General features: G+C 47.7%; 2 protein-coding genes across 2 annotated transcripts; both read right to left on the bottom strand.

The window, feature by feature from the left end:
* Positions 1 to 480: 480 nt before the first annotated feature.
* Positions 481 to 1,627, bottom strand: LAJ45_11086 (uncharacterized protein; the record flags this gene model as incomplete). The annotated part of the gene is made up of 3 exons (XM_046120598.1): positions 481 to 1,104; positions 1,235 to 1,374; positions 1,483 to 1,627. 3 exons carry the CDS (start codon positions 1,625 to 1,627, stop codon positions 481 to 483), a joined length of 909 nt encoding a protein of 302 aa, XP_045966185.1.
* A 9,510-nt stretch (positions 1,628 to 11,137) lies between these two features.
* LAJ45_11085 (uncharacterized protein) lies at positions 11,138 to 11,924 on the bottom strand (the record flags this gene model as incomplete). The annotated part of the gene is made up of 2 exons (XM_046120597.1): positions 11,138 to 11,646; positions 11,711 to 11,924. The coding sequence occupies 2 exons, from the start codon at positions 11,922 to 11,924 to the stop codon at positions 11,138 to 11,140; spliced, it is 723 nt and encodes a 240-aa protein (XP_045966184.1).
* Positions 11,925 to 15,169: the final 3,245 nt, after the last annotated feature.

Here is a 15,169-nt window from a genome sequence, read left to right as displayed (position 1 = left end):
TGCCCTCCTACTCCTCCTTCCCCGTGCCCATCCCCTAGTTAGCCAATATTGCGTATGATAGGTACGTTCGGTACCGAAAGATAGATGAAAATACCGATACAGTGGGTATGGTTTATGGAGAAATGAAAGTGAAAGGAAAAATCAGAAGAAAAAATGGAAAAATAGAGTACAGGAGCAATAAATTTTCATACTGAATTACGTTGGTTATGCCATTCACCCACCCGGCTCCCACCCTCCCACCCACCCTCAGCCGGCCCACAATTCCCACAACCATTCAACCGTTCATTCACCGCACAAAAGATCCCCCAACACCAGCATAGCAAAAAAAACGACAAGAGTAAAAGGTAAAAAAGTAAAAGGACATAGTAAAAACATCAAAAAAAAGATACGAAGAGTCGTTTGTTGGTTAATATATTACACTACGAAGAACATTAAACTCCCCCTTTCCACCACTATATCTGCTCCAGCCCACCCGATTCTCTATCGCCTATGAGCGGGCATATCCTCCGGGCCCGGCGTATAGATCTCTACAGGATCATATGTTGAACTATCTGGCAACTCCGAGATCCTGTGCGAGTTCTCACTCATCGGCACCCCACTCAACCTCGGATCCACCGGCTTATTATCCCACGGATTCGCCGCCGCGCCAGCAGGAAGTACAGAGTATCTGGGATCCTGGTAGACCGGCGGGTGCTCAGTTCCCATGAGGCCCTCCTCCGGCGCCGCCGTCTTGTTCTCCTTCATCTCCGCGCCCTTCTTCTTACGGCCGACAAAGAAGAACAGGAGTCCAATCAGAGCCAATGCACACACGCCTCCAATTGCGATACCGGCGATGGCGCCGACGGAGAGCGAGACGCCTGATGAGCTGTGGGTCGTGCTGCTGTTGGGGGTCGGGGTCGGGGTGGCGGTGCTGTCGCTGGGGATGGGTTCGCCGGGAGAGAGTGCGAAGTCGGCTTGGCCGGCGCGGGCGGCGACCTGGTCGACGTAGGTTGAGTTGGGGGGGTTGACGGCACCGACCATCTCGTAGGTGATGCAGCTGCCGACTTGGGAGCAGTAGTAGTAGAATGGAAGGGTGTCGTTGACGGTGATGTTCCATGTTGGGGGCTGTAAATTGATTTAGTTGTTAGTATTTATTTTTTTATCTTGTGAATTGTAGATATATATATATAAAAAAATATAATATTTCTCTTCTCCATTTATCTTCAGGACAGCGAGATGGTAGAGATGAACATACATTAGCTGAAGGAGTATCAATCGGATAGAAATGTGACCACCATCCCTGGCCCTTCCCGATATTATAAGTCTCCCATGGAATACAAGGATAATCAGGATCCATCCTCACGACCGAATGGTTCGCAGGGTAGAATTCAAAAGCTATATGGTGCCATCAAATTAGTTTACAAAACCCTCAAAAAAAATCCGCTGGAAACAAGATGAAGGCTGAGATGGGGAGGGAGGGGGGAAAAAAAAGATTAAACTCACAGATGATGTCTCCAGGATCAGCATTGACGATTTTTGGGCTGAAGTCATGATCACCCTTCCCCACAGTCACGACGTGCACCGCTGCCATCGCCGACTTCCCCATCATCAACGCAGACACCGCAAGCTGTAATCGTGATCCCAACATGATTATGACTTTTTTTTTTCCCCTGCTGCTGTTGCTGCTGCTGAAGAAAAAAATTATTGCCTTATTATTTTGTCGAAGAGAAGATAAAGAGAGTCCCTTCTTATTCTTATTGATGGAAAAGAGAAAGAGTAAGAGTGAGAGAGAGAGTAAGGAAAGAAGAGAGGTGTGAGTGGGAAAGCATATCACTTTTAACGCACAGATGGGGGGGCTACCACCCACCCTCCACACACACCCACTACTCACAACTAAAGTTGGGGCTGGGTAACACTGTAATTGGCTACAGAGGGCCCTGTGCGCTGGTTTTTCCTGCGAAGGTATCGCAGCTGGTCTAGTGCTTATCCGCCACGCCCAAACAATATTTCCGGGCTGTGGTTGACTGTGTGTCTCCGTTACTTGAAGTTATCACACATCCTAGAGTAACTGCGCCGCACAAAATCGGTGCTAGACGGGTTATATACATATGTACTTGCCAGATTGACCTACTCTTCCTGGAAGGAATTCCAGGGATGGGGATCGCAATGGTTAAATCTTGCGTGAGGGTAAGACTGGCAGATGGGATAATTTACTCTACATCGCAGTAGAAGTACTTGTACTAGATAACTTACATTCTCCAAAAGGCAGGTTATTCAATTGTTTTCTCCCACATTTTTGTTTCGGGAAGACCGTATCTAATAGCTCTCGTGAGATTGGCCTATTACGAAGGTAGTCAGAGGCAGCCCCAACTGTTTTCCTCAGACATTTCGCTTATTACTTAAAACAAGCCTTTCCCTCATAGAAACAACTAATCAATCATCCATCATCCCACCTTTTCTCTCCATACAGTTGGAGCGCGAAAAATAGTCAGCGTTTGGCCACACTGGCCCACACAGACTTCAAGGCCTCAGAGTGGAGCAAACCTTCGTTTCTCGCTTAATCCTTAATCTGTCTTCCAATCAAGATGCGAATTGCGCGACAGGGTCTTCCAACTATCAGCCAGATGTTTCCAAGCCACTCACCCTAACCCATAACAGCCCGAACGGGATAATGCACATCCCAACCGTCCAGGCCGTCTCAGTGAAAAGCCACAGCGAGTTCCTACTGGCGACATCGACGATATCTATTCATGGTGGTACAGTAAGGCTGTTGTGGGCGACGAGGAGGATGATGGAGAGGAGGATGAGTGCCGAATCCCGGGAAAAGGAAGGAAAAAGGAAAAAGGAAAAAAGAGAGAAATGAAAAACCAATGCTCGCTATTTTGATTCTATCCACAATTTCACCCCCCCCCCCCCTGTTTTTCCATAGATCATTCCGGTCACTGTATGTGCACGCAATGTGTCTATCTATGATCGATGAGAAGCGAACCAGTTTCCTTCCACCAAGCATCGCGCGTGTAATTGCGCGTTTGTGGCTTAAGTAAACGCTGGGAATGCATGCATACCCATTACAGCGGGTCTATTTTCTTTTCTTTCCTTTCATGAAATTAGACGCTGTTTAGCTTTGTGGCTGAAAGGATTCGGTGACCCAACTCTTTTAGCCCCCGTTGAACTGTCTACGGTGACATGACATCCATCCATTTATCTGTCTTTCTGTTAGACCAGAAGAGTCAACATCCCCACCGATGGAAGGATAGTTTTCCTTCTGTTACGTTAGCTGCTATATAGGCTTTTGGCGAAGTCCCAGAGACTCTGTAGCGGGTACAAAACGAAGTTTCCAGCCTTATGTATAGTGCCGGCCTACTCTATGTAAAGGTACGCATAGCCTCAGCCTTACTCATGAGATTCATCGTCACCAGCACAGGGCCTACTGTATCCTATTGGCCCTATGAGGCCATGCGATGGTATCCCTCTCCGGACTTGATCCCGTGCGGCTCTTTCGGTAGTGTTTTCCTGAGATACGTGCAGAGAGGAGGAGGGTTATACCTTGAACTTGCGGCCGCCGCCTGCCTATCGGGACTTGCATAATCTAGAGTACGATTCGCTTACTCTCTACTCCATGTGCATGCAGCGAGACTTCCAAGCTCCCAAGATATGTAGAGAGAAGTAATTTATACATGGGAAGTAACACATTCCTAATCTAATGCCTTGTCATTTTAGGCACGACATTGAGCATTGAGCAGGTGTGTAGACCCACAGTAGAGTACCTACTCTACCTACTCTACAATACTGTGCGGAGCAAAAGTGGAGAGGTATCACCTTGATCTTCGTCATCAGCTCTTGAAACGTCGAGCCCCGACGCCCCGGGATCGCATAAGAAAGCAACCAAAGAGAAAGTACCAAACGGGAGTGACGATCCTGGTTTATTTTTAAGAAAGAGGGGGAGGCGCGGAGAAGCGACTCTCTCTCTTTGTAGACGCGATCGATTGTACTCCTAAGTATCGAATCATTATTTTCTTCCATACAACCTACTACCTCGGGTACATGTAAGGTTCCAATTATCCAGAGATCTTCCCGATGTTCAAAACGGATCAAGCCACTTAGAACCCAAAGTTTTTTTTGTGTGTGCGCAACTCTTGTGGTGCCGCTTATTTTACATGTTTATAAACGTTTTTCCTTTCTTCTTCTCGAGCTGTACCTGATTCTCATTTTAGGTATGTAGCACGACAGTCAGGCCCCGGGTAGATAGGAATGCTCTGTAATCAAGGCCAATAAATTCCATTGATCCCAGCTTCTGATTGTGGCTTGCCTCGCTAGTTAGATATTAACTTAGAGTATGTGGCTCTGTTTTATGTTATTTTTGGCGGCAGCCCAGAGTTTATGAGCCACTCATCTGAGCCTAGGCGTTATGACTTGGATAGAGTATTCTACTGTGTTGTTGTGTAGATGATGCCTGTGGGTCTAAAGAAGCTCTGCAGGGTATGATGTAAACCCTGAGGCACACCTCTCGTTCTGGCGACCTATCAAACAAGATGTTTTAGCAGCCCGTATTCCTGTGGCGAGCTGTGGCTTCCGCGTGACAAAGATGGTCGACATCCCACCGGTACGGAGCTTCTTCCAATATATGCATGTAACTGCCAACTGAACTCCGTGTTCAAGTATATAGCAGTTTTGGATATATAAGACGGTCAAAAATGCACTGAGTATTCGACACAACTGGCGTGTTCATGTCCGTCAAGCTAGCCATCTAGACACATGGATAAGACATTTGGTTCTGAAAAGCCTAATCAAACCTTTCGTCTCCAAGAACATAGAGTACTCGGGGCAGGCAAAAAGTACCGGACAATGCAATTTTTGTCTCTGGGCTTTTTTTGCAGTAGTTCACGCCTAGCACGCGCGCCCATTGGTGAACCAAAAACCTGCATTGTCCGGTACTTTTTACCTGCCCCGAGTATATCTGTTAAACGTCATGTCAGTCTAGTAACTTAGAATAGGACAAGCATGTTATCCAAACCTCTAGCCGCTCGTTTTTTCTGTTCACCAGGCAGGTACTCTTGCTGTTTGTTGTCTCTCCTTGGACCTTGGTATCAACGCCCTACGGGTCTCGGGTCAGCTGTAAATTACAAGGCTCGTTTCGAGACGATACCCCTGAGATTCGCTCATACTTGACATTGCATAGCTCTGAGTCTCAAGTCCCCAGACTAGGTACGCACTGACTTCCTGCGTGTGTGGCTGGTGTCTCAACCTGAACAGTGAGAAACCACTACATACTCTGCCGGATAGAGCGGAGGGAGCTCCCACGCTATTCGAGATGAGCAAGCTCGTTAATTATTTGCCTCATCGCGTGGGCACCGAACTCGAGCCCGGTTTCTGTGAGTATCTTTCAATTCAGCCCTGTGAGTTTTTCCGTCGTTGCTCATTTCAAATGTAGATGTGGCCTTTCGTGGGGGCCGGCCGACGCCACAGGGGAGTAAGTGGTATGCGGTCGACTAGATAAAGATGGGTCAGTATTCCTGATACAGTTCTTGAGAAAGGATTGGAATGGAATGTTCATTAGGGATGGGATCGGGAGGTATGCCAGATAGTGGTGGGTGATATAACGGTTTATCTGTCCCGAATCCACCTATATACATCTAGCCAAATGTTACCCGCTTAGTTCTAGACACTTGGTCAGTAGAATGAAATTTTGCTACATCCGCTTTTGGGATACATGAAATTTAATGGATCGTTTTCTCAGTGTTACTCATGGAATATCACTCGTTACGGGAGTCCACCTGCGTGCACACACGCACACAATCACGAAGCGGGAACATGACCATGGTACCGTTCATCCATGATGTCAACTACAACCACCAAAAATTCCGAATGGATCTTGGAACGAGACCATTCACGCTGCCATCCCAACCGCGATGCTGGGTACAGTGTGCACTCCATCTATCCACCACTGCCCGCCACTGCCGTTGTTCGTACATATATTTCCATCGCATCAATGCCGAGATCAAATAAGCTTTCAACCCTTCCAACCAACCACCACAGCCCCTCTCCCCCTTTAATTTCCATCTCCCAAATTTCCTCACGTGCGCTCATGAAGCACATTCCAATGGCCCGGTGAGGAGGCACTATACATAATCCATGTGGTTGACATGTGTATCCGTAAGCACAAACCTAATCCATGCTCTGACTGACAGCTCGACTAATACACGTACCAGGGGGTGAGGGACTTCGGGTCACTCCACTGAACCCACCAGCTGCCAGTACGTTAAACCCGCACGGCAATCCAGCTTGGACGGACACCGCTTCCTCCGTCTCTAATTCCTTGGTGGCCCGCATCTTGATGTATAGTTATCTACATATGTGTATCTACCTCCCGGCCAGGGACAGCTATCTCACGCCTTCAACGCTCTCCGCACCAACAGCGCCAGCTATACATACCCCCCCTCATTCACGAAAAAGCACCTGCCCGTACTAGTGGATGGTCCGTAAACTTTTCCCCGACCTCTCGCCAACGGCTCGTCCCTCCCCATTCCCGCACCCGTCCGCTAGAAACCGGCCAAACATCACCCACGATCCAACGCCCCCCCCCCCCCTGCCCCACGGTAACGACATTTCCCACTCCCTACTCCCACCCGACAGAAGCACCAGAGTTTGCATTGCTGCCATTCATCCCCTTACATCTGCCCGCCACATGGCAGCGACAAACCTCTACATCATAGTGCATCCAGCCCAGCCCAGCACGTACACAACCGACGCTCTCATGCAGAATTAATGGGCTGATCTCCCTGTGCGATGGGTGGATATGTACGTACCCGCAACGCTTACCCGGGAACCTTCTAAAGCAGTGGTGTTTCCCGGAATTTAACGGGCGCAGGATTACGCGAACCTGTGGGGTTCTGTGTGTTGTGCGGCCATCGGATGTGTAGGACTGGCGGGGCGGGTCATAGAGGATCACTCGGTATATCAACCCCCAACGAATTTTGGTTGAGGCCACTACTAGGCTTCTTTCTCGGCTCAGGGTTTTTTATTCGTGCTTGGGAGAGATTGTTCAGTTTGAACTACCAGGACGACTGCTTTTTTACATACCCACTAAGATTCTGTGGATGGCCAATGCGAGTGATGATTCGTGATCGAGTACACGCTTGAAGTGCGTTACGGGACTTTGGGGGGCGCTCAGGAGAGTGGGGTGTTAGGTGTGGTCTAGATTTGGGAGTTGAGGGCCAGAATTCTCTTTGATTGTGTGTGATAGGGAGTGATCCAGAGATATATATACACCCGGCCGCGGACAACTACAACCATACTCCACCTAAACACATCAAACAAAACTCCCAACTCATGGAGCAACTCCACCACCTTTCTCAATAAGCCAGCCAGCTATACGCAACCTAATGATCCTAGTACAGTTTTGTGTTCTCCATATATCGCACTCGGTGTCTACTAGCCATGGTGGGGCGGACCATATCACCTAAGGGCCGGCGCCAACATACCTACATGTAGTATTGGTTAGTTGGTGGTCCGGTTGGTCATTTCCCAACTAAAAGTCCTTCCCGGAAACCGGCAATCGAATCGCTTCATCGGTCATTGCGGAAGCCTTGAAAGCGGTGGGGGGTTGCGGGGCAGTGTACCGAACAAACACCCGGCCGCGAAGCTGGGCAGGTACAGGAGATGGGCGCGTTTAAATACATAACTGCATCACTGAATTTCACGAACTGGAAATATCTGCCTATCGGGCAGAAAATGTATCACCGACTTTCGTGGGCGTGGCTCAAACACAGCGATAGTCAAGCGTTCGTTTTCATGGACAAACCCGGTACAAATATCGCGATAGGCGACAAGGATATAAGCGACAGAGCAGGCACAGTCGGACTCCCACACCGGATATACAGATACTTAGACGGTTATTCAGGATACGAAGGGTTTATATTTGGTCCCAGAAGGAAGGACGGAAGGAGAGACAGAGTCAAATTTGTTAGAGCTAAATAGTCACTTTTCCCTTTTTACCCCTCGCAGATGGTGGTGGATGTTTGCCAGCTTGCCGAATACCCTTCATTGGGCGTGGCCGGGAGCTAGCGGGGTAGTTCTGGGGTATTGCCATAACTGTAAGGTTGCATGCAATTAACGAATTAATTAAAAATTAAATTAAAAATTAATATCACCGACTTTCTATTAAAGTCCCACAGTCGAGTGAGACCTCATGCATATAATGTATTACTTCGTACCTATATCACTGTTGCTATTCTCCGCACGTGCGTACAGACGAACGCCAATAGGCCTTAAACAAGCCACGTTCTTTCAAGGAAAGGGGTTAGATAATGCTCAGTGCAATGGCCACCCACGATCCGACGGGCTATATCTCTCCGCAATTGAAGCGGGGGTAAAAACTTATTATGCCTCTCGAACATACGCAGGTTTCTTCTTCCCCACCCGCTGATGCCGCCCTACCGGCACGTAGTCCCTCCTGAGGAGGATAAAAGTCCCCATATCGAGAGAACAAGGAAGCCCGCAATAATTATATCTAGTGTGGCCCATGAATCGTCTCGAGTCAGTTTGTCATATCTTGGGCTCAGCTCGGCTTGCTTGTGAAAAGGCTCGAGACTGCAGAATTTTCCCTAAAGTATCAACTGGTAGCTCAACTTATGAGACGAAGCAAATTTCATGAAAATATCTATTCGCAAATAGACCTATAATACAAATTTATGGATAAGCTGGCTCAAGTCGAGCCGGCCCGTCTTGTGGACCACATTAATTATATCAATATATGAGATGATTATATAGAATTACGTGCAGTAGGGTGTGGGTGCTCTATGGCTTTGCTATAAGTACATGTAGTGGTCTCGTGAGTCTCTAGAAGCTGTCATAATTATCGCGAGCCTACGGCAGTCTATTTTTAGTAAAAATAGGTATCAGCTTCTCGTAACAGCGCCTCGGGGACAGTCTCGAGACTCCTATCACACTTGCGCTAGCGGCACTAATATAATTGAACGGTCACTCGCATGATGAGTACTTTATCGTACCGTCCAGCGATTACATAGGTGAGGCGCGGCACCGCTGGATACAAACTGCAAGTAGCGCAACCGAGTGACAGCCTGTGCTGGAGTATTTTGTGGATTATTAATGATCCGATGCACGGCGCTGCATGGTTCTGTAGTGTAATGGTTAGCACCCAGGATTCTGATTCCTGTAATCCCGGTTCGACTCCGGGCAGGACCTTTCGATACTTTTTTCCCTACATTAACTGGTACGGAATTTTTATTAAGGTGGTTGGTTAACCGCATCGGGTTTTATCTACTACGGCGATTGTCGCCTCTACTACCAGGAGAAGGTAAGTGAACTATCACATATGATGGCAATTGACAGCCCCCCGGCGTTTTACTAATTCTGGTTCTCTACTGATCGGCGAGCAATCAATTATTGCGCATAGTAGCGATCGTGACCATAGAGCCGTATCATTGACCGTTATGTCAATAGTAGGTAGTTGATCACACACATCACCCCATTTTTCAACTATTATTTTCACTCCCGTAACAGCGGCGACCTTAAAAGCACTCTCCTATGTACCACACCCCGCAACCCGATCCTCGTGTCTTGTCAGCCAGCCACCAAGTCGTACGAACCCTTTCCAGACCTGCACTTTTAACGACGAAGAAGAAAAAGGAATGGGCCAAAATGCCCTTCTCCCCACACTACCGGTACATGCTCACACGACATGAACTGTAGAGTACACAAGCGCCCTATCACCAATCCAGCCGACGTCACGACAAGACGTGCAACCAGCGCGCGCTACACCACCACCACCACCATCCCCGAGAACCAAGAGAACCAATTAGAGAACCAAGAGAACCAAGAGAAACGGAAATGAAAAGGACCACCACTATTCCGAGGGTTAGGTTTTTGGGGCGGGTAATGAGCATCATCCCCGAAACCTAATCCCAAGAAATTTGGTTAATTACTACCGCACAGTAATCACCTCCGGCGCGCCAAAGATTAGTAGCCCATGTCACTTGTTGCCAACAACAACAGCAACAGCAAAATACCTCAAGAATCCAATTTCCCCCTCGTAGGGTAGTAGCAGCATAGCCCACCTTTGATGTGGGGGTGTAGGTAGGTGTACCGTGTAGAGACGTAGTATTTCGTGGACCATGGCATGGGACGCACTACAGCGTTGCTATATTTAGAGGGCCCAGTGTCTAGGGCGGGAAGGAGGTAGGGGTCGTGTGATTGGTACTGGGCTAAAGTCTATCTACCACGTTCTGGTGGTACAAGCATTCTGTTTTCTGTTCTTTGCGCGGTCGAATGATGCTCTACCCTATTGCATTAGTACCCATCATATATGCGCGAACACTTACGGCGGCGTGCTGTGGAATGCAATTGGGGGCGAGGGGGGGCACGACAGGATAGGAGTCGTACTGTACTATGCGAATTGTATGTATCGGGTAGGTTGATCAGATGATATTGAGGCATCTAGAAGCGTACGGTACATATGCAATTAACGTCGCCGTCGTTAACTTATCAGACTGTATTATAAACATCGTATTCTGAATTGGTGGCTTTTGATGGTTGGCCTAGTAGTACTGACCTTCAATGTGCACTTTACGTTTTCTTTTACCAAAGCTTGTAAAGAACAGCACCCCACGATACGAACCACGATACGAGCTTTATGTAGAACAGGTAAATAAACATATTACTATTTGCCTACTAACTTGACATGTACCAACCGCAAACCAACGAAATTATCTTACAGACTAGCATAGACCATTGCAGGAGCGCTTCCCACTGAGACTTGATATAAAGGAAAAATAAGAACTGAGAAATGATCGCAAAGACACAATGGGGCTAAAATCGCACGCTCGCAAAGCAAAAAATAAGAGAGTTTTTTAAAGAAGATCCGCTTTCATTTGTGCACACCGTAAACTTATACACAAGTGGCTCCTCCACGTACCATCCACATTCCCTCCCCCAAAAAAACTACTTCACACTCATCCCACCACACCTCGACCCCGACAACTCCAAGCTTTGCCATCCAGTCATGCTCAATATTACAAAAGAACCAGATATCGCTCCGAATTATTAATGCAAGTGGCTACTAAAAACAAATATGCTGAAAAAGAGAGAAAAAAATACAAAAAAAGGTCGCTAAGCCTCACAAATAATTATATTTTATACTCTAGTTCAAGTAGACGACGGCACCGATCAAGCAGACCACCAAAGCAAGGGGGCTCTTGAGGAGACCGGCAGCGGCACCAGTAGAGATAGCGGTGTCGGTGGGGGTTGAGGTCTCGTCAGAGGTAGGCTTGGAAGAGCGGGTGGTGCTGTGAGTGGAGTTTCCGTAGAGTCCGGTGGTGACAGTGGCGTTTGAGGACATGACGGAGGTGACCATGGTGGTGGAGTTTCCGGAAACAACAGTCATGACAGTGGTCTTAGGGGGCTCGGTGGTGGTGGTCGAAGGAGTCTCAGTGGTTGAAGCAGCAGCCTTGGTGGAAGAAGCCTTGGTGGATGAGGGGGTGGTGTAAGATGAGTATGCTGAGGAAGCCTCGGGGGAGGCGGCCTTAAGCTCAATGAGAGGGGTGTAGTTGATGTTGCCCGCCTTGTCCGTGATCATGATCGCGTAGTCCGGGCCGGCGGGGAGGTCTGGGTTGGGAGTCCATGTGAATTTACCGGAGTTTGTGTAGTCACCTTTAAAAAATCATTAGCAATTGTCCAAGATACGGCAATGGTTAAATCGTTAGAAGTTACTTACCAACAATGATCAAAATATCCTTAAGGTTTCCTGAAGGGCCCTTTCGGAGAGTGAGCTTGATCAAGTTGTTGTTGGTGGGAGTCCAGGTAATGTCGTAAGGCTCGCCAGCGGTCATGGGGTGAGTTGAATCAGGGTGGATGATCGGGTTCTCGCCAGCCAAAACAGAAGTGGCAAAGGCGGCAATGGCGAAAACTGAGCTCATGAAGAAACGCATGTTGACTGATTATTGGATTGTTTGGGGTTGTGGGAAAAGTTGATTAATGAGTGTGTAAGTTGCGTAAAAATGTAAAGAGCGAAAGGAAACCGAAGAGACCGTGTGTGTGATAGCGAGATGAGGAAGGAAAGAATGTGCTGTTGGGGGGGAAGACGAGCTGGTTAAAAAGGAATGGATGTTGAGGGTTTGAGTACTAAGAAAGAGTAAAGGAGAGACAATTACCAGCCATACCACTAAGGCGGGATAGTGGGGACAGAAGCATAGCATAGAGGCATACAGCTCAGATGCACTGTCTCTACGTCTGTAAGGGGAATAGCTTAGAGCAGCCGAGGCATATCACTCCCGTGAGTGGTCCACTACTGCAGTCTAGTCTGCGCCCACGAAATGAGGTTTATGAGTATGAGACCCATCAGAGCACCAGCCAGTGCCACAACCACCACCAGCACATCCTCCTCGAAATTTGAGAATTGGCCACCAGACTCTGTGCGCTGATTGCTTGATTTTGGTCGATTTCCTCATACATTAGAGTATCAGCGACAGTTCAGAGTTGAGCTCCCCAGTACTGAAGCTAAGCCTGATGTTCAATCAATCCGCAATCCGCGATGACCCAAACCCCCTGTAACCTTTCCCCCACAATCTTCGAGCATGAATTCCCATCCATCCATCTACATCCACCCTATTCACTTCACTTCACCACTAGGCAGGTACTCTACCTGCATGTACCTAACCCCAATACCACTACCCATCCCCTCCCCGTGACCCTCCCCCTGTTCCTAAATCCTGCTGAAGCTTCCTTAACAGACTAACTCACTCGCCATCACACTTCCAGAATCAGTCGCGGGGGCCGAGTTCCTGCCCTAGCGGGCCGTCAACAGCCAATTTCTAATTTCCCAATCCATACAGAATTATTCTTTCGGGAGATTGCCTCCATGTTCTACCCGGAGGATGTTTCCCATTCTCTGAATAATCCGTTGATTCTCACAGGCCGGTTATGTAAGTTAACTACACCAAACACTTCTTTCCCCCCCTTCCCCCCAGATATCCCCTTTGGCCTAGCTTCGCAAAGTGCCCACACCGTTGCCAGCTTGTTTTCGTTGTTGTCCTACTACCAACAGCACACGCGAGAATCTCGCTTCATTACCTTCAGGGGCAGTTCTACATTAGGTTTAAGCTGCGGCTCAAGCCTTGGCTACAACGTCGACCGAGAGAGCGAAAAGGCTAATCCCCGGTAACGCTTCATCCCTGTCGACATGCTTAGAGCATTTTTCTCCTCCAGCCATCCAGATGGAATCATCCGAATTTTTCGCCTCTCCCCTAGAGCGAAACCTGAATCGAGATTTGAAGAACGTTTATTCACTTGGCAGAGTTGGCAGTTTTGGATCGTTTGGCACCTAACCGCCCACCCGACTCACATTTCACATCCAACAAAGATCGAAAAGATTTGTAGAAAAATATTACACACATCTCCTCTCCTATAGGTACTACTACAAAAAGCAGGTACCCGTCCGTTGCGATTATCAAAACGGTATGTGATCTGGGCGCGGTGGCTTGAAGGGGACAAGACAAAAAACTTCTGCCGATATGTAGAGTATGGCACACAGGCCGGACATGCATGCAGAAAGGAGAACTCTGATCGCCCTTTTTGCCCTGTCTTTGCCTTTTCACACTTTTATCTGTGCCTTGCATGCCACACCAATCAGAAATAAGTCTAACCCCAAACCTCTTCTCAACGGCTACCCCTGAAGCACGCACTGCAACGCAAGATTAAGCATGCATAGGGGGGGTAGTGGCTAGAAATTCAAGATGTACAGGCCCGCGAGCTCGATACCTATCATCGGTTTACCGTAACAATTACCTGAGGCGATTAGACACTTCTTCGGTTTGGAGTCAAAAAGGGGGAGGGTTAAGAACAATATCTGTTAATTGACCTAGTTGTTTTTGCCCCTAATCCTCCCCGTTCTAGGCTTTCCCTACGTAAAGTATTGGAGTACATACATAGAGTACCTCGGGCCCTCTTCGGCAAACTAGGAACAAAATGGGTTTTCCCGATAACCCCCCCTTCTCGTCGAGATCAGATCTTGATTTTGGATGGAATTTGAGACATTGTCGAGAACAGGACAGCATCCAACAAACACGTGCAGGGCGTGGGGATTGTTCTGGAATTGCAAGTGGTCAGTGCAGAAATCCCAGACAAGCGGATATGATTGCCCTGTTTAGGATGAGGGGCACAATGGTGATTTCCGTTAGATGGTGAGAGAACGTGAAACAGAGAAGGAGGATGTTTCGTTTGCGAGATTGAGTTCAAGAAGAAATGAATGTGGGGAGCGAGATGCAAGTGCAAATGTGTGATGGCCAATCAAGGGAGCAGGGGAAGGGTAATTGAGGTGCAATACCTAAAAATAAAATAAACTTGAGGAAGCGATGCTTAGATGCTGTGGAGGAAACCGGGTGAGGGTTTAGAGTTCATGGCGAAAAAGTCATGACTGCACTAGTTACATAAGTTTACACGACGTTTCCTCCCGAAACAAGTGTGCTACAACTACAAGACGAAGTGTATGTATATTATATCGATGAAATTAAGATCCTTCACTAATATACCCTGTATTCATATAATTCTATCGGAGCCCTGCTTTAATCATTCCATCATGACCATTCCACCTTCCATATTACAGGCACAATATAAAGAGAAACTACAGCAAAGTACCACTCCTATATCACGGCACACTCCCTTGCCCAATATACACCAATACTTCATTTCGCCTCCTTCTCATCTCCTTCTTGATATTCCGTGAAGGTTTAATCCCATCTAAGATTAAATACCCGACATTTCAACCTTCTAGAAGCCCGCGTCGTAAAAAAACGAAAAAGCCTAATTCCGAGTGACACTCCATGATCACCATTCGGCCCAGATGAACTGCGCTTAGTCAGCATTTCACACTTTCTTGGATCCGAGCACCAGGATAATTTAGAACAGGCAGCTCAGGGAACAGGCTCAGGGAATTAAGGGATAAATGATAAGGCTTTCTGACAGATTACTAGATGCCTGGGTAATTAATAAGATGAACTATGTTAGTGTCTGTAAGTCTACGGGTAGAGGCAGTCAAGAGCACTCTATTTTGCATGTCATGACGACGAAGATGTTCCGTTTTAGTGTGGTGTACTGCAGTTATTGCATGAAACTGCGGTTACATTCGCCCTCACTACTTCCTTATAAGGGGAATCATCCCCTTGTTTATAGTTCGCAT

The sequence above is a fragment of the Morchella importuna genome, assembly GCF_003444635.1.
Source record: "Morchella importuna strain M04M26 chromosome Unknown Morimp01GS056, whole genome shotgun sequence".
In the NCBI taxonomy this organism is placed as follows: Eukaryota; Fungi; Ascomycota; class Pezizomycetes; order Pezizales; family Morchellaceae; genus Morchella; species Morchella importuna.
The sequence above is the reverse complement of the archived record's forward strand: the minus strand, read 5'-3'. Positions and strand labels throughout refer to the sequence as shown.